This window comes from Nelumbo nucifera, chromosome 5 (assembly GCF_055504915.1).
Source record: "Nelumbo nucifera cultivar China Antique chromosome 5, China Antique-T2T, whole genome shotgun sequence".
In the NCBI taxonomy this organism is placed as follows: domain Eukaryota; kingdom Viridiplantae; phylum Streptophyta; class Magnoliopsida; order Proteales; family Nelumbonaceae; genus Nelumbo; species Nelumbo nucifera.
Genome location: NC_142653.1, coordinates 52,000,388 through 52,021,592, shown reverse-complemented (window position 1 = coordinate 52,021,592; position 21,205 = coordinate 52,000,388). Strand labels below are relative to the sequence as shown.

General features: G+C 44.0%; 1 protein-coding gene across 2 annotated transcripts in view; it reads right to left on the bottom strand.

The window, feature by feature from the left end:
• The window catches only part of LOC104596705 (protein ROOT HAIR DEFECTIVE 3 homolog 1-like), an 82,363-nt gene that overhangs the window by 2,546 nt on the left and 58,612 nt on the right, over nucleotides 1-21,205 (bottom strand). For both annotated transcript variants that reach the window (XM_010257959.2, XM_088887809.1), the window contains 5 exons: nucleotides 15,908-16,032; nucleotides 15,201-15,463; nucleotides 15,025-15,121; nucleotides 14,769-14,930; nucleotides 13,354-13,671 (listed from right to left, as the gene is read on the bottom strand). In XM_010257959.2, the coding sequence (XP_010256261.1) occupies nucleotides 13,354-13,671; nucleotides 14,769-14,930; nucleotides 15,025-15,121; nucleotides 15,201-15,463; nucleotides 15,908-16,032 (965 nt within the window). The remainder of the gene's footprint in view (nucleotides 1-13,353; nucleotides 13,672-14,768; nucleotides 14,931-15,024; nucleotides 15,122-15,200; nucleotides 15,464-15,907; nucleotides 16,033-21,205) is intronic.

Genomic DNA, 21,205 nt, shown 5'->3' with positions numbered 1-21,205 from the left:
AACTCTATTGGTTCTACCCCCTCGGCTCTCTCTGGTTTTAGTCCTACCTGTTATAAATATTTGAAAGCGATTTAATGGTTAAGGAGATAGCTATAATGGTTAATTGATTTAGGTGAGATCTTGTGTTGGTTTCACAATTGGACAACAAATGGCTTACTTTTCCACGTAGCTAATACTAATCCAATCACAGACTTCCAATTACAAGAAGTCCTAAGCATTAATGGTAAATAGTCTTTTTCTAATAACTCCAATGTCCAAGAGGATATTCAAAACCCCGCAAATCAGCTATAAAGTCAGAATTAGTAGTTCTAAGGATCAATTGGTATGGACAGGCAAATCTGATGGGTCTTATCTATTTATCCACTACTAGGAGCCTAGGACAATTATTAGAGCCCCAACTTAGCATAATCTGAAAAAAAATCAATAAACTTCATTGTTCTTTGTGTAAAATGTCCATAATCTTAGGAGTCAAACTATTAGACTCAAATATCCTAATAGGACTCAAACTAAGTTGTCATATCTTATTAAATTCAAAGAAGACTCAATAACTCTAATCCTACTTATGTAATGACTCTAAAATTTTATATATAAACAAACTATAAATTGGGAATCAGGCCCTATTATTGAACCCTACAGAAAAATTGTAAAATAACAAAAATGTCTTTGGTGTCCAAAAGTACATAAATGCATAAAATTTCACAAAATTCTGATTTTGTCTCTTCTGTTCCTGCATCATTCTCCCCTGGTTCAAAAACAAAACTAGTCCTCAAGTTGAAGAAAAGTTGATATGCCCCAATGAGAAAAGGAGTAGGACTTCCTACAGCTACATGCTTAGACTATAGAGTAGAGGCTACACACATAAATAGAAAAGAATCTTGAAAGAAATGTATTTCTGAAACACTGCCTTCCATGACCATTTTTGTTAAATCATCAATAACGTTGGCTTCTTGATCACATAAATCATCAACCTACTATTGTGATAAATCTTTCTCTTGCTTATCCAAAATCTCAGCTATAACATTTGGATTTTTTCCTTCAATCTCTAGCCTAAGAATCACCATCTCTATGTGTTCTACTACCCTTGGTTCCTTAGTAAATTCTAGGACTTCTTCCATTGATGTTGGTGGAACTTGTGCCATGTCAAGTTATAATTCTAGATTTGGTTCTACTTGAACTGTAAGGTAAAGTCACTTACTTCCTTACTAAGATCTACTATAATTAACATATTGTATCTTGCTTCACTTCTATCTCTCTCTTTTTCATCATTAACCTCAAACTAATCATGGGTGCTGGAAATTCTAGCAATTTTTGCTTTTTCTTGGTTTGCACCCTTTTGATTTTTAGTATCTACAACTTCTATAGCTTGAAAATTTTCTTCTTTAATTTCATCATCAACTTCAGTTCTAGGATAGGCATCAACATGCGATGAATCATTTACTTGCTTTTCAACTTTGTGGCTTCTTCCCATTGACTTCAAGTTCTTTGTTATAACTTGCTACTTATTCTCTTGTTTGAAATTTGTTAACTCCATATATAGATCATCATGGAAGCCTAGTGGGATGTACTTTAATTGTAAACTCCTCTTCATCTATATCTATGTACTAATAGGATCATCACATCCCTTTCCTAGTTGTTGCTCAAGAGTTCTCCACCACACTTTATCATGACTCGTCAATTTCATGCATGCAAATCTAATCCTTTGTTTGTCAAATATATCATGCCACTCAAAATATTCTTCTAGTTCAACAACCCAATCAAAGAATGCTTGTGAATCATCTCCTTTGAAATCTGGTATTTCCTTTTATATTCTAACATGTTTGAAAACCTTACTCCCATAGTCCAACATTATTAGATCTGTTTTCTTCCACCATCTTCTCAAATAAGTCAAACATTATTAGATCTGTTTTCTTCCACCATCTTCTCAAACAGAGACCCATCATATGGTCCAAAAATCCAATCCTCATTGATTCTAGACATGTAAGATTGTATAGAAGATACCCTAGGCCTATAAAATTGTTCACTTTTTGAGAGCAGGGTGAATAAAGCATTTGCTTTGATCAGAAATTTATGGTTGTTGATAGTTGTTGATGTTGTGCTATCCGGTCACTCCTAGCTGGCACTCGCGTGGCTCCTGAGAGGTACCTGAGACGAGAGAAAAGAGGAAGAACTCCCGGGGGGTTTCCCGGCGGGAACGCTCCGATGATTAAGTCAGTACTGTGTGCAAGAAGAGAAGGGAAACAAAAGGCTAAGAGTGAAGGTTGCGCAAGTGATTCGAAGATACCTTGTTCCTTGAGAATGATCCCCTTATAATCGAATCCCATTGCTTTCGGCCCTTTGACTTCTGACAGGGCAGGTATAACCGCCATTGTCAGCCTGCCACAGCCGCTACAGGCAAGGCTGAGGTGGCACGCGCGGGGCCATCGCTAGAGGGTACGTGCCTATCAGGCGCGAGACACCTTTCTGAAGGTGATAGGCGCGACACTATCTGACGAGGGACATGTCTGCTATCCATAGATTTGTCGGGTACGGCGGTCGAGCAGGAAGCTTTCCTACAATATACCGAACTGCCCTTCCGCAAATCACCCGGAGCTGGGCTGTCTCTTGAGTGATGAGCTGCCTGTAGCAAGTTATGCCGAGTTGGCTGACCCGAGGTGTCCATGCCTCGGGGTGTCCAGAGATGGATCGGTGCTTTCTTGCCTGGGAGTGGCCCGAGGTCCATTGGGGGGAGCTTGGTCCTTAAGAGAGGTCAGGACGTCCCGAACTCGGGACGTCCCGAAGTGCCTTAACCCCGGGGAGGAGGTGCGGGTAAGGCAGCTCCCGGCGAGTAGTTTACCCGTCGAGTTGCCGAGCTGTACTCGGTGGGACTTTCCCTCCGAGTTGTGTTCACGCTCGTTGCGCTGTCATGCTGAGTCACTGTTTGAGCAAGGTCACGCCCACGTGACCCGTGCTGCGAGGTCGGGCCAAATCACCCTCCATCAATTTGTCTCTTCCCTCTACTCTGCTATGTCGTCTAGCATAGACAGCCTTATCAACGAGCCCGAGATAGGCACCTCGGCTCGGGGTGGCTCCTCTACTGCTCAGCCATCCGAAGTTCGGCTGGCTTCGGGTCATCTGGCATCCGCCTCCCACCGAGGTCGGGAGTCAGATCAGTTCGGCCCTTTCATAATGACCTCGGAGAGGCTTCAGGACCTCATACAGAGGTTCCGCCTCCCTAAGGAATATTCGTATAGCCTTCCCACCGGCAACTTCCCATGGGAGCACGGTCCTAACGAGATCGTGATCTTCAAGGAGCAACTGATAGCCGGGCTCTGACTTCCTCTTCACCCTTTAATCGTTGAGGTGTTGGTACGCTTCAACATTACCCTGGACCAACTCCACCCAAACTCCATACGAAATGTGGTGGGGTCCATCTCTCTTTGCTTTGACCGTTCCCTCTCCCTAGATTTACATATTCTCAGCACTATTTTGGCCATAAAGAAGAGTGTTTTGGGTGCTCTCCCCGGGCACAGGCGATTCTACTACCTGTGCCCCCGCCCGGGTTTTAAACTCATGCACAAGCTCCCGAGCAAAGTCCCAGCTTGGAAGCGGGACTACTTCGTAGTCCGGAGCAGTACGGGGTGGCCCTTCCCCACCGATTGGAGGATAGCCGTTCAAGACTCCGGTGTCATCCTAGACGGGAAGACCAAGAAGGTGCTCCAGTCACTGGCTCAGCTCGGGTTGGATTATGAAGACTTCACTTCTGAGGAGAGCTTGAGCCCGGGTAGGTTTTCCTTTACTTCGGCTTTCTGTTCGTATGTTTACTTCGGGTTACTGATGTCATGTTTTGCTGCAGGTCCCATGGAGGCGGAGAGAATAGACAACCAGAAGCTCTTCTGCCAGATGAAGAGAAAGAAAAACGTAGCCAAGAAGGCGCGTGTTGAGTCCCCGCGAGCTTCAATCGAGGCTCAACCTCCACAGACTTCAGCTCCGGGACCCGAGGTGGCAGCGAAGCCTGTCATCAATTTGGAAGGAGAGGCGGTGCCTCGGGGGCCCGAGGTGGCAGCGGAGCCTGTTGTTAGGCCCACCGAACCTGCTGCCAAGCCTACTGAGCCTGCTATTGAGAGTGCTGCCGAGGCTCGTGCTGCAGAGGCTGCTACCGGGGTTCGTCCTGCCGAGGTGGCCACTGAGGCCTCTGAGAGTTCCACTCACGACGTGCAGATGACGGCATCCAGCTCGGAGGGCCAAGGGAGTCAAACTGTTCTGAACCCCCAACGCAGCCTAGAGAAGAGCAAGCTGGCTGCATACCCGGGGGAGGTCAGCGAGTGGGCTGAACTCACTCCTGGTCAGCTCGGTGCCCGAGCCGCCACTCATGCTATGGTGCTGAGTCTCTCTTTTCTTTTCTTCTTTTTTTTTTTTTGGTTTCCCTTCTGACTGGTTTTCCTTTTGCAGGTGAACACTGCCATTCGCGCCTTGACTCTTCAGTTAGATTGGCACCTAAAGCGGGCTCTGGAGGCTGAGAAGTCATCTCGCTCAGCCCATACCGAGTTGAGGGCAGCTCGCTACCAGGTCCACCGCCTAGAGAGTGACGCCTCGGCTCAAAAGAGCATCATCGAGGTGTTAATGGCGGAGAAGGGGGAGCTGGCCCGAGACAAGGACAAGCTGAGGGCCGAGGTGAATGGTCTCAAGGTCAGTCAGGAGGCCTTAGGGCTCGAGGTGAACAGCCTCAAGGCTGAGCAGGACGCCTTGAAGCTTGAGGTGCAAGGCCTCAAGGAGGCGAAGGGGAAGCTGGAGCATGAAGTGGAGTACCTCCAGGAGGACATAAGAGAGAAGACTGCAATCTTCGAGGGTGCTCTCGAGGAGGCCAAGACTTAGGTCATCCTTGACTACGTCAATTCTTCAAGGTTCGACAACGTGATGACGGAGGCCTACCGTAAGGGCTTCAAGCTTAGTCGGTGGCTGATCAGGCATCTCTACCCCGACCTGGATACGAGCGCCATCACCACTTCGTGGATCACTGACGACTGCATCAGTCCAAAGATGATCCAGATTCCGAAGATGAGGGTTCCGAAGATGAGGCAGAGGATGCTGGCCCAGTTACTGCCCCCGAGGAGGTCCGTAACAGAGGCGACAAGCTTCCAAAGTAGTTTGCTCCCGTATTTGTAAACTTAATCTTCCCCCTTTTTCTCTGTTGTAACCAAGACGTTCCTTAATGGAGTTTATGTAATGGATTTTCTGCAATGAAAAGATTTTTTCTTTTTGCCAAAAGCTTGTGCAATTTATTTTGTCGAAGTGGTCATTCACTCCGAGTTGTTAGCCTACCACATTGAACTTCCGAAGTGGGTGTTCCTTAATTGGCCATCGTGGCCCCGAACTATTTAGTAGGGGTTGCCTTGTGTATGTCGGGGTGAGGGATATAGTAGGGCACATGCCTAGCCTGTCTGCACCCGAGGAAGCCTGCTGTTAGTTGTCCTCACGGGTTTAACTCTTCGCATGCCAGGGTAGGCTATTTGTCGTAAGGTTCGTGCCCGAGCCGCCTGCACCTCAGATGCTGCAAGTACTTAGTTCTTGTTGATGGGGCAACTTAACTTTGTATGCTGCCGAGGTTCCTTCATTGGCTTGGCATTTCAGCCCTTAGGCTGGAGGAGTGGCTCGTGGCCCACTTTCGGAGTCTGCCCATGCCACAGAGGCGACTGGGTCCTGTTGTGCCGAGATCATGTTAGCTTTGTATTTTGGCCCTTAGGCTTTGAGAGTGGCTCGTGACCTACTCAATTCTTACAGATAGTATCGTCTTAGGTTGACAATATTCAATGCCCGAGGTACTTGTTTCCCTTCGAGGGTCTCGAGCTCGTAAGTTCCTTCCCCGAGCACTCGCTTCAATCGATAGGGACCTTCCCAGTTGGACTCGAGCTTTCCAGCGCCGGGCTCAGGTACCATGACTTTATGAAGGACCAGGTCACCAACACGGAGATTCTGCTTCTTGACCCTGGCGTTATAGTACCGAGCTACTCTCTGCTGGTAGGGTGCTATCCTGATGTACGCGAGGTCCCTTCATCGAGTAGATCGAGGTTGGTACGTAGCCCATCTTCGTTTGTCTGATCACTGTATGCTTCTAATCGTAGCATGGGTACTTCGATCTCTGCAAGAATCGTTGCTTCAGTGCCGTAGGTGAGATTGAAGGGTGTTTCTCCCGTGGCGGTCTTCTTCGTGGTCTGGTAGGCCCATAGAACACTAGGTAGTTCCTCTGCCCATAGTCCTTTGGCTCGGTCCAGTCATGCCTTTAGTCCACGGAGGATGGCTCTGTTCGTGAGTTCGGCCTGACCGTTTGCTTGAGGGTGTGCGACTGAAGTAAAGTTCTGTCGGATTCCCATGTCCTAGCACCAGTCTTGGAACTTGATATCCTCAAACTGCTTGCCATTGTCAGAAATCAATACCCGAGGTAATCCAAAGCGGCACACGATGTTCTTCCAATAGAAGTTTTGGACATTTCGGGCTATGATCGTTACAAGGGGTTCGGCCTCTACCCGCTTGGTAAAGTAGTTCACTGCCACTACTAAGAACTTCCTTCCACCCGTTGCTGGCGGGAATGGCCCGAGTAGATCGATGCCCCATTGTGCAAAGGGCCACGGGCTAGTGAGATACTTGAGGTCAGTAGCGGGTTGATGGTGAATATTGGCATGTCTCTGGCATTTGTCACATTTTCTGACGAACTCGATAGCACCTGCTTTCATTGTTGGCCAATAATACCCCTGTCAAAGTGCCTTCTGGGCGAGGGCCCTGCCCCCCAAGTGTTCGTCGCATAATCCCTCATGAGTGTCGTGGAGTACGGGCTCGGCTTCGGTAGGTCGCATGCAACGCAGATAGGGGAGCGTGTAGGATCTCCTGTACAGCCGTTCGTCTATCATGACGTATTTGCCTGCCTGGCGCTGCACCATTCTGGCTGCATTGCGATCTGCAGGGAGGGTCCCGTGTAGCAGGAAGCTCGCGAGTGGGTCAATCCAACTCGGCTCTGCTTGAACAACGGGAGCGACCTCCTCTGCCCCCCTGAGAATGCTAGGCCAGGGCAAGTCCTCTATGTGCACAGTCCTCATGGTGATGTCGCTGGCGCTGGCTAATCTGGACAGGGCGTCGGCCTCAGTGTTCTCTAACCTTGGTATCTACCTGATGAAGTGTAACTGGAAGTTTAGTAGGGCCTCTCTAACTTTGGTCAAGTAGGCAATCATGGTTGGCTCGCGAGCTTCGTCTCGCCGGTGACCTGGTTGACCACGAGTTGGGAGTCGCTGCAGATAACAATGTGCTTTGCTTTTACTTCTCTGGCTAGGGCTAGTCCGGCTATCAACGCCTCGTACTCTGCTTCATTGTTAGATGCCGTGAACTCGAAGCGTAGTGCGTACTCCAGTCTCATGCCGCTTGGGCCACGTAGAACTATTCCGGCTCTGTTGCATTTTTGGTTCGAGGAGCTATCTACGTAAAGAATTCAAGGCTCCTCATCCCAGCTCGCGGTTGGTCGAGCTAGGAGTGATGCCACACTGGCTGCTACCTCACGGGGTTCGGACTCGATTGGCCTGGGAGCTTCGGGCTCAACCGAGTTGGGGACCTTGTGCTCAACCGGCCTAGGGACTTCGGAGCTGAATGTAAATTCAGCTATGAAATCTGCTAAGGCTTGGGCCTTGATGCAAGTTTGCAGCTTGTACTGGAAGTCGTACTCGTTGAGCTCAATGGCCCACTTCGTCAACCGACCAGAGACCTCGGGCTTAAGTAATACTTGCTTCAGAGATTTGTTGGTGAGGACGATAACAGTATGAGCTCGGAAGTACGGGCAGAGCTTCCGAGCTGCAATTACCATTGCATATGCTAGCTTTTCTATCTCTGGGTATCTTGTCTCTGCACCCTGCAATATTTTTGTTGGTGAGGACGATAACAGTATGAGCTCGGAAGTACGGGCGGAGCTTCCGAGCTGCAATTACCATTGCATATGCTAGCTTTTCTATCTCTGGGTATCTTGTCTCTGCACCTTGCAATATTTGGTAACGTAATAGATGGGTCGTTGAACCCGATCTACTTCCTTTATTAGCACCGAACTGACCACTCCGTCGCTTGCTGAGAGGTACAATTCTAAAACCTCACCCTCCTCGGGCCGGGTTAAGGTTGGCACACTAACAAGGTATTTCTTGAGCTCGTCGAACGTGAGCTGGTAGTCTTGGGTCCATTCGAACCCTTTGCTCTTAATTGCCTTAAAGAACGGCAGACAGCGGTCCGCCGATTTGGACATGAAGCGGCTCAGGGCGACTATACGGCCATTCAACCTCTGAACCTCCTTCAACTTCCGGGGTGGTCTCATATCTAAAATGACCTTAATCTTATCCAGGTTGGCTTCAATGCTGCGCTGGTTAACGATGTATCCTAGGAACTTGCCCGAGGTCACACCAAATACACATTTGTTTGGGTTCAGTTTCATATTAAACTTACGCAAAATTTCAAAAACAGAATGCAAATTTTGTATTAATTCATGTGAGAATTAAGTTTTGACAACCATGTCGTCTACATAGCATTCTACTTTTCTGCCGATTATCAGCGTAAACAATTTATTTACAAGCCTTTGAAAGGTTGCCCCTGCGTTTTTCAACCCGAAGGGCATGACCTTGTAACAGTACAGGCCGAATTCCGTGATGAAGGCAGTCTTTTCTTTGTCCGCCGGGTCCATCTTAATTTGGTTATAGCCCGAATAGGCATCCAAGAAACTTAGTAACTCATGCCCTGAGGTCGCATTCACCAAGCGGTTGATTCTAGGGAGTGGGAAGCAATCTTTTGGGCAAGCCCGGTTCAGGTCGGTGTAGTCGCACATGCGCCACTTGCCATTGGCCTTCTTTACCAAGACGGGGTTAACTACCCAGCTCGGGTAGTGGACTTCTCTTATGAAGTCAGTTGCGAAGAGCTCGGGTAGTGGACTTCTCCTATACCGGGCATCTCTACTGCGGACCATGCAAAAATATCTAAATTTTGAAGTAAGAAGCTTACCAGTTCGAATCGTAGGGGCTCTTGGATGGAAGCGCCGATCTGAAGTGTCCGAGCTGGGTCTATTGCTGAGGTCGGGACAGCGGCTGTTTCTTCTGTGGGCGCAGCTCGCTCTTCGCCTTGCTCCGTGGGCCGCTCCAGTTCGAGGTTGTTGGCCACCTTGGTTTTCCCCTTCAGGGCGGCAACATAGCACTTGCGGGACTCGAGCCGGTCGCCCCGCGCTACCCCCACACCGAAGTCTGTTGGGAACTTCATAGCCAAATGGTAAGTGGAGACCACCGCCTGTTGGACATGGGTGATTGGTTGACCTATTATGGCATTGTAGGGGGAGGGGGTTGTGACCACCAGGAAGTCGTGGTTGAAACTGACCACACAAGGCCATGTGCCAACTTCTATAGGTACTATTATTTTCCCAAGGGGACGGACTTCTTCTCCGCTGAAGCCCACCAAAGGAGTGTCTGTAGGCTTCAGGTCGCTTCTCTGCAACTGAAGCTGGTCGAACGCAGCTTTAAAAAGGATGTTGGCTGAGCTGCTTGAGTGAACGAGTACGCGCATGACCTCGAAGTCGTTGATTCTTAGCTTTATTACGAGCGCATCATCGTGGGGATAGTGGACCCCTCGCGCATCGTCTTCTGTGAAGAAAATTGGATCTCCCGTCTTCGGTCACTTTGGGGGGTTCTGCTCTTCCCGGGTGGCCTCACGAACTGACGTTCGAGCTGCTGTTGAAGTGCAACCCGCAACGATCGAACCTTCCACTATCATGTGGATGGTCCCCCGAACTGGCCTCTCCTCCGGAGGCTGCCTCTGTGGTTGTTCGGCCGGCCTGCTGCTGGACTCCGGAGCATCCTTACCGTGCTTCCCTTGCCCACTTGCTCTATTACCATTGTTATTATTATTTTGTACAATGTTTATCAAATATCAGTGACGGATGAGCTCCTCTATCTCGTCGCGGAGGTTTTTACAACTCTCGGTATTGTGACCGTGATCTTTGTGAAAACTGCAATACAGACTCTTATTTCTTTCATTGGGATTCCCCCTCAGACAGGGTGGCCACTTCACATACGGAGCGTCCTTGATCGCCATCAGGATTTCGGCCCGCTTCGTATTCAGTGGGGTGTAATCGGTTTAGTCCGCCACAGGAGCTCAGAACGACTGTCCTGGCTTTGCCCCCCAAGCTGCATCCTTTTTCCTTCGGCTGTCCCCTTAGCTGGAAGGCTCTCCTTCCCTCTTCCTCTTTTCAGGCGCACTCTCGCCCTTTTGGTTGATCTCCTCCTCGGTTGCTATGAACTTGTCCGCGAGCTTAAGAAATTCAGTTATGGTCGCTGGTTGGTTGACGACCATGTGCCATTTGAACTCCTTGTGCGCCACACCTTTCTTAGCTGCTGTAAAGCGCATGGCGGGGTCCAGGCGTGGTATCTGAAAGCAAGCATCGTTGAACTGCTTAACGTAGCCCCAAATGGATTCTCCTTCTCTCTGCACTATGTTGAGGAGGCTCTCTTCAGTTCGTGGGCAGCACTTACTGGTAACAAAGTGGGACGTGAAAGCCTGCGCGAACTGCGCCCAACTTCTTATTGATCCGGGCGTCAGGTTCCAGTACCATGTGTGGGCTACTCCCCTGAAGGTGGTGGAGAAGGCCACGCACATACACGACTCACTTGCTCTTGCTAGGTGCATCTGTGACTGGAAGGCATCTATGTGATCATTTGGGTCGAAAGACCCATCATACTTATCAAGAGGGGGGAGCTTGAAATCTTTAGGCATTGGGACTGCCAGTAGCTCGGGAGATAGGGGGGATTGAATTGAAAGAATGGGCGCTTTGACCTCGCCCAAGCTTACCTCTTCTTTGCCTCCGAGTTCGGGTAGGTCGCGGGTAGCAGACCGGCGAGCTTGGCGGCGGCGTCTCTGCTTTCTGGCGGGCTCGGCATTTGTGCTGCTCGCTTGTGTACTGTTAGGAATGGTGTGTGCGGGAAATGGCTCTGGCCGCTGGTGATGACTTCGGACAAAGGGCTCTTTCTTGGAACCTGCGGCTAAGGCTTCGAATCAGTTTTCCAGGATTGGGGTACCGGGCCTCGAGGGTCGAGGTGACGTGGGCCTGCCGAGCTGAGGTCCTCCCGACCTGACTGCCCGTGGTGAGGTCGGGGCGACTGGTCTTTCTTGTCTGTCGTGGGTGGAGGCCTGGCTCCTTGGAGGGTTCTGGGGGGACTCTCCTCGGCGAGGCGGGTGCTCCTCCTGTCGGCGAGACCCAGCTCACTGCGAGACTGGGTGCCGAGGGGGAAGCTGTGATTGCTGAAGCTGAGGCTAAGGCAACTGGGGAAACTACTATTGATACTGGTACTAGGAGACCTGGTGCAGCATATGCTGTTGATAGAGCTGAAGTTGCTGAAACTGTTGCATTTGGGCCTGCATGGCCCGCATGCACTGCATCAAGTCCTCCACTTGATTCGGAATGGCCGTCGGGGGCACGACCGAAGGTTCGGTGAACGTCCCTCCGACTGTAGCAGGGAGTGGGGCGACGACAGGTGCCACTGTAAGAGGCATATTTAAGCTGGGGATTCCATCCGCCGACAGGGGGACAGTGAACTGTCCGATACAGACAGTAGGGAGCTGGGGTTGTTCCCTGGAGTTATCCATTTCCGTGCTTCGTCCGACGTTTCTAGAGGAAGCCATGAGTGTTGGATTTTTTCAAGGAAGAAAATAACTGCAAAAGTTTAGGGAGAAAGGCCTTTTGAAGCATTTCCCACAAACGGCGCCAAATGATGTTGCGTGATCCGGTCACTCCTAGCTGGCACTCGCGTGGCTCCTGAGAGGTACCTGAGACGAGAGGAAAAAGGAAGAACTCCCGGGGGGTTTCCCGGATGAAACGCTCCGATGATTAAGTCAATACTGTGTGCAAGAAGAGAAGGGAAACGAAAGGCTAAGAGTGAAGGTTGCGCAAGTGATTCGAAGACACCTTGTTCCTTGAGAATGATCCCCTTATAACCGAATCCCATTACTTCAGGCCCTTTGACTTCTGACAGGGCAGGTATAACCGCCACTGTCAGCCTGCCACAGCCGCTACAGGCAAGGCTGAGGTGGCACGTGCGGGGCCGTCGCTACAGGGTACGTGCTTGTCAAGCGCGAGACACCTTTCTGAAGGTGACAGGCGCGACACTATCTGACGAGGGAGATATCTGCTATCCACAGATTTTTCGGGTACGGTAGTCGATCAGGAAGCTTTCCTACGGTATACCGAACTGCCCTTCCGCGGATCACCTTGAGCTGGGCTGTCTCTTGAGTGACGAGTTGCCTATAGCAGGTTATGCTGAGCTGGCTGACTCGAGGTGTCCATGTCTCGGGGTGTCAAGAGATGGATCGGTGTGTTCTTGCCTGGGAGTGGTCCGAGGTCCATTGGGGGGAGCTCAGTCCTTAAGAGAGGTCAGGACGTCCCGAACTCGGGACGTCCCGAAGTGCCTTAACCCCGGGAGGAGGTGCAGGTAAGGCAGCTCCCGGTGAGTAGTTTACCTGCCGAGTTGCCGAGCTGTACTCGGTGAGACTTTCCCTCCGAGTTGTGTTCACGCTCATTGCACTGTCATGCTGAGTCACTGTTTGAGCAAGGTCACGCCCACGTGTACCCGTGCTGCGAGGTCGGGCCAAATCACCCTCCATCAATTGTAATGGCTTCTTGAAGGAATAAGAAAGAAAATAGGAATAGAAAAAGAGAAAAAATACTTGAAATCACTTAGAGGGTGCGTAAAATGTCCATATATATTTTTTGACTCTAAACTCATAATAATCCTAAGAGTCAAACTGTTAGATTTAATAATCTTATTAGGACTCAAAGCTATCATATCCTATTCCAATTTAATAACTCTAATCCTATTTATGCAATGAATTTGAAATTATAAACATAAACAAACTATAAATAGACAATCAAACCGTAGTATTGGGCACTAGAAAAAAATTGTAAAATATCAAAAGTGTCCCTAGTCTGGTATCCAATTTTTGGCATTGGTTGGGGCATGGTTGGTTTTGTGGGTGTCTTGTTTTGAGTTTTATTTTGTTGGGGCTAGTTTGATATTTGGATGCTTTTACATGTTGATATCAGCTTCTTTTTGCGTGGGGCTGATCGTTCTGTAATTCATTTTCCTTTTGAAATTTTTTCCTTTAGGCTCAGTTTGGAAGGACTGTAAATATAAATATGTGCAGTGCAAAGCTTTTTTATATATTTTGTATTTCTAAACCTATATTTGTATTTGTACTCTTTCTAAACTGGGCCTTCCAAAAAAATATCATAACTCTAAAATTCAATTCTTGACAACAAAAAAAAAATATATATATATATTGTAGAATAATTGAGAAATAGGTAAAGTATATTAAACTTACATTGTAGGCTCTCTCAGCAACAGTTGCCGCCTTCTTTGCCTGTTCAGCGTCGGCTTTAGCAATCTTGGCATCTTCAAAAGCCTTTTTTATAGCTTCCTCGGCTTCTTTTTTGAGAGCAATAACCTCTCTGCGTGCCTGCTCAGCCATTTGGTTAGCCTTCTTATTAGCAGCATCAGCCTCTTCTTGGGCCTTCTTGGCCATGAGCTTGGCTTGAATGACAGAATTGGCATGATTAACAATGTGCTCTGTATCCGTTTGGAATTTATTCCAAAGTGTTTTACATTGGGAAGGAGCAATCAAAGTTTTCATTGTAGGATCCTGTTAAGATGTATCAACCAATTATAATAAACATACTAACATTGCCACACAACTAATATTACAAGGAATTGAAGCTTCTCCAAATAGAAATGTCTCCAGTCACCCCTCGTCACCAGGGTGACTTGACACCACATAATCAAGAACATGTATATTTGAGAGAGACATGGACATGATCAGTCCGGATTACTTGCTGATAATCAATAGGGCGATCCTTTATTCCCACATGATTACCAACAATAGTAATTAGGCAATTCTAACACCTAAAATATGTTAGAGAATATCAACCTATTCAAGGACCTCACCTAACAATTAAAGCTTTTAGGTTGAATGGTTTTTTAAGATTGTATCGAAGTCATTTTGACCAAATGGTCTAGTGTTGGATCCTTGTTACCCCCATTATAATAAAATAAACTTTAGCACAAGGTATGAATGGACTTGTGCTTGTTCACACTTCAAACCCAATGGATTTTAGTTTGAAAAGCTAAGACTGACCTTGCTTGCATGGACCAGGGCTGAGAATATGTAGACTACAAGTTAATTCACAAGCATATAGCTACACTAGTATATACATGCCAAGGAAAAAGGTTCACTATCTGATCAAATAGGAAACTTGCCTACGTGAGACCAGAAAAACAGAAAAGCAGAGCAGGTAGGGTTTTCAAGATTTGATTCAATAGAGCAGGTAGGGATTCCTTCCTCCACTCGACAACAAAAGTTTTCCCAATCAAAATTCCTTATCACAATTGAACTTGTATATTTTTCCTTGTATTGGTTTGTGATTTCCAAGATTAATATTAACCATAAAAAAGTATTAATTTTTTATATAAAATTTACTCATAAAAGTGGTCTTATTTTGCATACACTACCCAGTACCCACTAAATGACTTATTGCTCTTTTACCCTAGGGTATGGCAACCAAACCAACTTCGCTTTCAGCCGTTCAGAGTTTGCAACCTTCTCAAGAACTTATTCACAAATAGACATAGTACTAACTCTTGCAATACAAACACATCAGCTATTATCAAACGCCATGCTAATTGCTAAGTGACAATTAAACAGAGAGGCATTAGAAAATTCAAATCCTTGTCATTATTTACCTCTTCCCATGTGCTTTTGTCCAGCGGATCTGATGATGTGGTTCTCGTGCTACTATCATCCTTACCATTGGCATTCATCAGAGTGAGGTAGAGAGTTGCTTCGATATTATCAACAGTGTCACCCAAACGCATGGCAGCCATAACAGCCAGTAGTTTAAGACACTGGAAAGAATGAAAGTTCTCAGATATTTGGAAACCAGTATATATATATATATAGAAGAGAAGATTGAGAAATTGACATTGAGTTGTTTCGTACTTGTTTGCGGGAACCTTCTGCAATTGCTTTGACGTCATCATTCTCAGTCAAAATCCTTGGCACATTCTTAGACTCATAGGTAAAAAGCATTAGAAACCTGTCAAATTTAGTGATGTTAGGTGAAAATCAGGAATAATATAGCCCAAAAGTTATGCAGGGAGGGAGGGAATTTCTACCTGTCATGCATGTGTTTCAGGACTCCATTTGCTTCCTCTTTTGCCATCTTTTCAACCATATCTCTTGCATAGTCTTTTAGGCGTTCAAGCATTTCATCCTTCCTTTTATCATCAATGTCGAAGCCATTGAGTTCCCTAGATAGCCCATTGACAGCTGACATGGTCTCACGTTGAAGATACCATTTTATTGTTGGCCAGGTGTTCATGTCTGCTTCATGCAGAGAATCTTTCACAGGTACCGTTAATGCCTCTTTTAGTTGTTTCTACAAGCCGGTGATAGCATGTTTGGTTATCTCTAGCTGTTGCTTATGGTGACATATGTCCAAATATGAATTATAAAAGCTTAAAACCATATTAACTAAGCTTCAAATTCTTTAACGTAAAAAGCTTAAGTTGTTAGGTGAGATTCTATTTTGTTCTCAAAGCTTTTTGGTTCAACGGTTTCTTGAAATCTTATTACTCTCTTTGATCAAATGGTCTAGTGTTCAATTTTCGTGTCCTCCATTATATTTAATTGGATTTTAACATAAGATATGTGTGGAATTGTGCTTGTCAATACTTTAAACCCGATAAACTTTCGCATGAGAAGGCATAGTGGAGAATAAAAACCTATTGAAAGACCTCACTAATAACTTAAACCTTTAAATTGAACAGTTTCTTGATAACGGGATTGGAGAAATATTAGACGAGGATTAATTTTCTCATACCTTGTATATCTTAGTACACTCATCGAGTTTGATTTGACGGAGTGCAGTAACATATTCACCAATATCTTGCTTAAGTTGAAGCCGAACACCAGATGAATCCCAGTTTGCTTGTGGAATAGTAGCATCTGTCATCAATGAGCATCAGAGCGTGAATGTACAGAAAGATCAATGAAGCAAATGTTTTTACTTCGAATCACATGTGCTTCTGCTTTTGACGATGGATGCTTATATTAGAAAGGCATCTCATCCAACATTTAATAATTCTCAAAATAATAATGAGGCATGGACATTGAGCCTAAGAAACAAACATTCTATAGCATTTAAGAATTTTCAAAATAATGATGAGGAATGGAGTTTCAGCCCGCGAAAACAACATTTGACAACATTTAAAAATTTCAAAATAATGATAGAGGCATGGGCTTTCAGCCCAAGAAATAAACATTTGATAGAAAATGAAGTACAGAAATCAGACAATACGGATTAGCTGAACGCCCCAAGCTGCTATGGATTCACCAAGTGCGACTCCCTTTTCAAGATACCGATGGAATGGTTTGAAAAGGCCTTGTTTGGGTAGACTTTTGTAAGTTACTTTTTGTACTATTGAGAGTGTAAAAGTATGAAAAATATGATATAACGTTTGTATTATATATTTTATACTTTATGTTTTTATATTTTTAAAAGTATGAAAAACGTTAAAACACGAAGTCAGTTTTTTATAATTCTTGCTTTTGGTGAAATAGTGCTTATGTTTTTGTAAATAATGGTCACATGTGACCACCCTTCAATAAAACTCTCGATCCTATTTCTGCTTTCTGCTGCTATAGTCAGATCGTTGTTGCTGTTATTAGACCACAAAACCACCGAAAACCATCATCGGAAGTACAGACAGACATGCTTTTACCAAATAAAAACTAGTGCTTTTGATTTGGAAAACATACTTTTAATTTTTTTTTCCTCAACTGGTTTTTAAAGCAAAAATACTAAAGTAAAAGCATTTATATACTTTGCATATACTTTGGTATTTTTAAAAATACAAAAATAGAAATCTATCCAAACAACACCTTGTTTAATATTCATTTTTCCACCTTTCCCTTCCTCTTCTACGTCCACACTCTACCCCCCTCACACTGGTTATCGTCAATAGCCACCACCATCATCGTCAACTTTCACCACCACTAGCAGCTCTCTCTCTCTCTGCAACATTCCCAAAAGAGCATGTATTCTTGTTTCCTCTTTTCTCAACATTTAACAGAAAGCAAAATAAATAAATAAATAAAGGCTTTAGGATTAAGTTATCTGTCAAAAATAATTAACTGTAATAGAGAATAGAAAGGAAATGTACTATACAAATTCGAAAAAGGGCAAACTAAGAAAAAGAGGAACCTGCATTTCAAAGAACATGTTGAGGCATCGGACAATGAACACCTTCTCTCCAATTTCTCCCTGTTAGTGGTTCATGGCAGAAGACCAAATGATTAAAGATACAGAGAGAGAGAGAGATGATGGTTGCTGGCTGGATTTGCAGCAACGGCTTAGACTAATTGGTTCATGGTGGAAGAGGACAATGAAGACTACAAGAGAGAGAGAGAGAGGCCTATGATGCTATGATGCTAGAGGTTGACGGTGACCAGTGGTTCATGGTGGAAGAGGACAATGAAGACTACAAGAGAGAGAGAGAGAGAGGCCTATGATGGGAGAAACAATGGTGTTATTAGGGTAGGGAACAAAGAAGACATAATCAGTTCCAAAGCCCACTCAACAGCATGGGGCATTCAGTTAATCCATACTTGGGATCAGCTAGTCCAACCCGTCCTAGAAATTCAAGGTTAGATTAAGATTAGGGTTGGGGTTAAACAACTCGGGTTGGGTTAGAATTCACCTCAATCCACCAAACCTGACCTAACTTGCGCCCCTAAATCTAACTTGCACCCCTAAATCTAAAGTTTCTACTCATAATACTGGGCCAATAACTGTAGAAGACATCAGGTCGATGGCATAACATGATTAACCTAGTATTATCAATGCTAAAAATGACACAAGTATGTTGTGAATGACAAGAGGACAGTATAACCAAAACGGATCAGGTATATATGTATATAACAGATAAATGAAGAATGACAATTTCAAAAATTCTGGTGTAAGACAAATAACATAAATAAAAATATAACACACACACACACATATATATATATATATATATATATATATGTATGAATATGAATATGAATAAAAGTAATATGAATAAAGGCTGAAGAGAAAGAGAATAAAAATATGAATAAAATTCAGTTATAAGCACTATGAGTTGTGACATTTTGTTTTATCCTTATACCAAACTAGTGAATTTTCAAAAATCTCGTATTTATTTTAACAAAAGAACTCCTGCAAAAGGGGCCCAAATGATCTGAAGACAACTTGAAATGTCAAAATATGGATTCAAAGATCAAATACTTAGGCATGCCCTTATCATGGAGAAAAGGAAATCGGAATCCTTAGATTTCACTCTACAAATAAAATTTTAAGTCAAAATTGAACAGATGGAAAGCATCATCTCTTCCATATGCTGGTAGGAAAGCCATGATACAATGTTTTCTTAATATATTCCAACTTACTACATGAGTGTGATAATGTTTCCTTAAAAAATGTTGGAGGAAAAGGAAGGGGTCCAAAGAAGATTCTATCGGAATGAAAAAGGAGAAAAGAAGATAAGTGGACAAGCTGGAGGAACATTTTTAAATCTAATGAAGAAGGTAGGCTTGGAATCAAACGTACTAACTTAATTAACAGCACTTTAGATTAAAAGATAGCTTGGTGTTTTTAAATGAGAGAGATCATAAGCTTTGAGTCCAACTGTTGAAAAGTAAATACCTCTCTATTCATGAATGGATTCCCAAAAAATTTCCCTCATCTGCATCTATGACTTTGAAGAACATTGCTCAAGAATTGCATGAGTAATCTCCTATTGGTGTGAAATTTTTAATAAATTATCATGCAACATAATTCACTCAATTGAGTGACTATGGCTCCCATTTAGGGAGTCATACGTATTGTTCTCCTTAATTACATTTTCAAAAGAAAGTGGAGAACACCTTATGATTTTGCTTAGAAAAATGAATGCATAGAACAAAAGAAAAGAACAATAGAGTACTTCTTAAAAAAAAAGAACTTTTCATTTGCATTTCCTTTACATCAAGTGTACAAGAATGAGAAGAAAAAAGAGAAAATACAATTGAGAAACTATTATACAACTATATACTTCTATGTTTTCCTTTCTTTTTGATACAAAGAAGATTTTCTTCACAATAAGTTGTAGTCAATTAGATGAAATGCTGACTGTAAATAGTCTTAATCTTTTGGATTTTTGCATACAAAAAGAGAACCATAGTCAATCAAATTGAATATTTGATTGTAGACGGTTTTTATCCTTTTGTTCTTCATTTTCATTTGAAGGGAACCATAATCATCCCTTAAGAATTAGACTCTAGATGGTTTAATCCGAACTTGTCTTGAAAGAACGATCATAATCAACCAAGTAGAAGCACTTGGTTGTAGATAGCTTATTTCCCTCTTTTTTTTCTCAAAAATAAAAATAAAAAGAGAGAGAGAAAGAATGATGCATAGTATAAGACATATATAGGAAGTATTCATGGAGAGGACTTTCCTTTTCCCACATGTATTAGTGAGATTTCTTTCCCTTCCTTATCCTCTCTTAAGCACTTCTCTTTTTTCTTTATCTTGGCTTTTTTTAAGAATCTCTTGAGATATAATTTCTCTGAAAAAGGGGCCTTATATGGACATTTTTATATAGTTACAATGATTCGGGTTATGAATTATTTAAATATTATATGGATATATTAAAAGAATCTTTCAGCATCCTCATCTTTGGGCTTTCAAGTTCATAAATGGCCGGATCTAGGTATCTGCAACAACCCTTGGACCAAAGTAGAAGATGGTTTTGCTTGTCCTATAGGTCCTCCCCAAGGGAGTTGAACGACTTAACCTTGAAAGAGTTGATTGTTCAGGAGTCAGGGGAATGGAATATGTAGGTGTTTACATTATACCTTTGAACCAGGAGAAGTGGATGGAATAGTAGGACACACATGTTCCAAAATTAGTAGAACAAACAAAGTAATTTGTTTACAAGAAAGTTTACCAGTCTGTGGAACCTAGAGAGTCTGTACACAGGCACAACAAACCAAGAAGTTGAATCGTGTTTGGAAACACAAAATTCCCCCTAGATTTAAGCTATTCCTTTGGAGAACTTTAAAAACTTCATCTTGACTAAACAGGTTTTAGTAAACAGGGAATTACCCAGGATTCAGCTTGCACATTTTGTCAAGGGGAGAATGAGTCATTATGTCTTCTTCTTACTGAGTGCCCCTTCTCAAGAGCCACTTGGTTTGCCAGCAGCTGGTCAGAGGTCTTTAGGAAAGAAATAGGTTTCTCCTCACTCCAATAATTCTTTGATTTCCTATTTTCAGATTTATATAGGAAGAAATGAGAAAATCTTTATGAATTCTAACCCACACCCTGATGATGTGATGGACAGTGCTTGCTTCTGTTCTTGATGACATCTGATTGTTCTAGTCTTACGGGAATGCTTAACTGTAATACCTCCTTGAGACAAGACTTTATAAAGGATGGTGCTAAATTTTACTGCAAAATTTTGATTTGTGATTTTAAATGATAAGATTTGCTTTTTTGGTTGTTGTTTTCTGAATTCTTATATCTCTTTTATTCTGGCTCCAGGAGGGGGTGTAGGTGATTTCAGTAGCCCCTTGGAAGCAGAATTAGGGCCTATTTCGAGAGGGCTGATATTGCTACTCAGCATGGATGGGATAATGTGATGGTGATCTCAGACTTGCAGGTGGTTATAAAGTTATTTTTTGGACATGCCCAGATAAGCTGGTCTGGATTTTAGAATTGACTAAATCTTCTTGTGTAGTGAAATTTGCATATAGACACAGAAAAGTTACTCTAGCTACACATTCTGTAGCAGAGAGGGCAAAATATTTTGTTAGGGGCAGATGTTGGTTGTTTCATCCTTCTACAACGTTGGAACTCTTTCTTTGTAATTTTTAATATCCTTGTTTTAGTTTCTAATGGAATTCACCGTTTCAAAAAAAGTGATTGTAGCCCATGCATTTTATCACTAAGCATGGGACGTAGTTACAAAGCCCATAATACAGCCATTGCATTTACTGAATCCGGCCGGTCTCCTATTAACATCTCTGATCCGGTTTGATTATTCAGTCCACTACCACTCACAGCAAACTTATTTAATCTGCTTTGCTATGATTA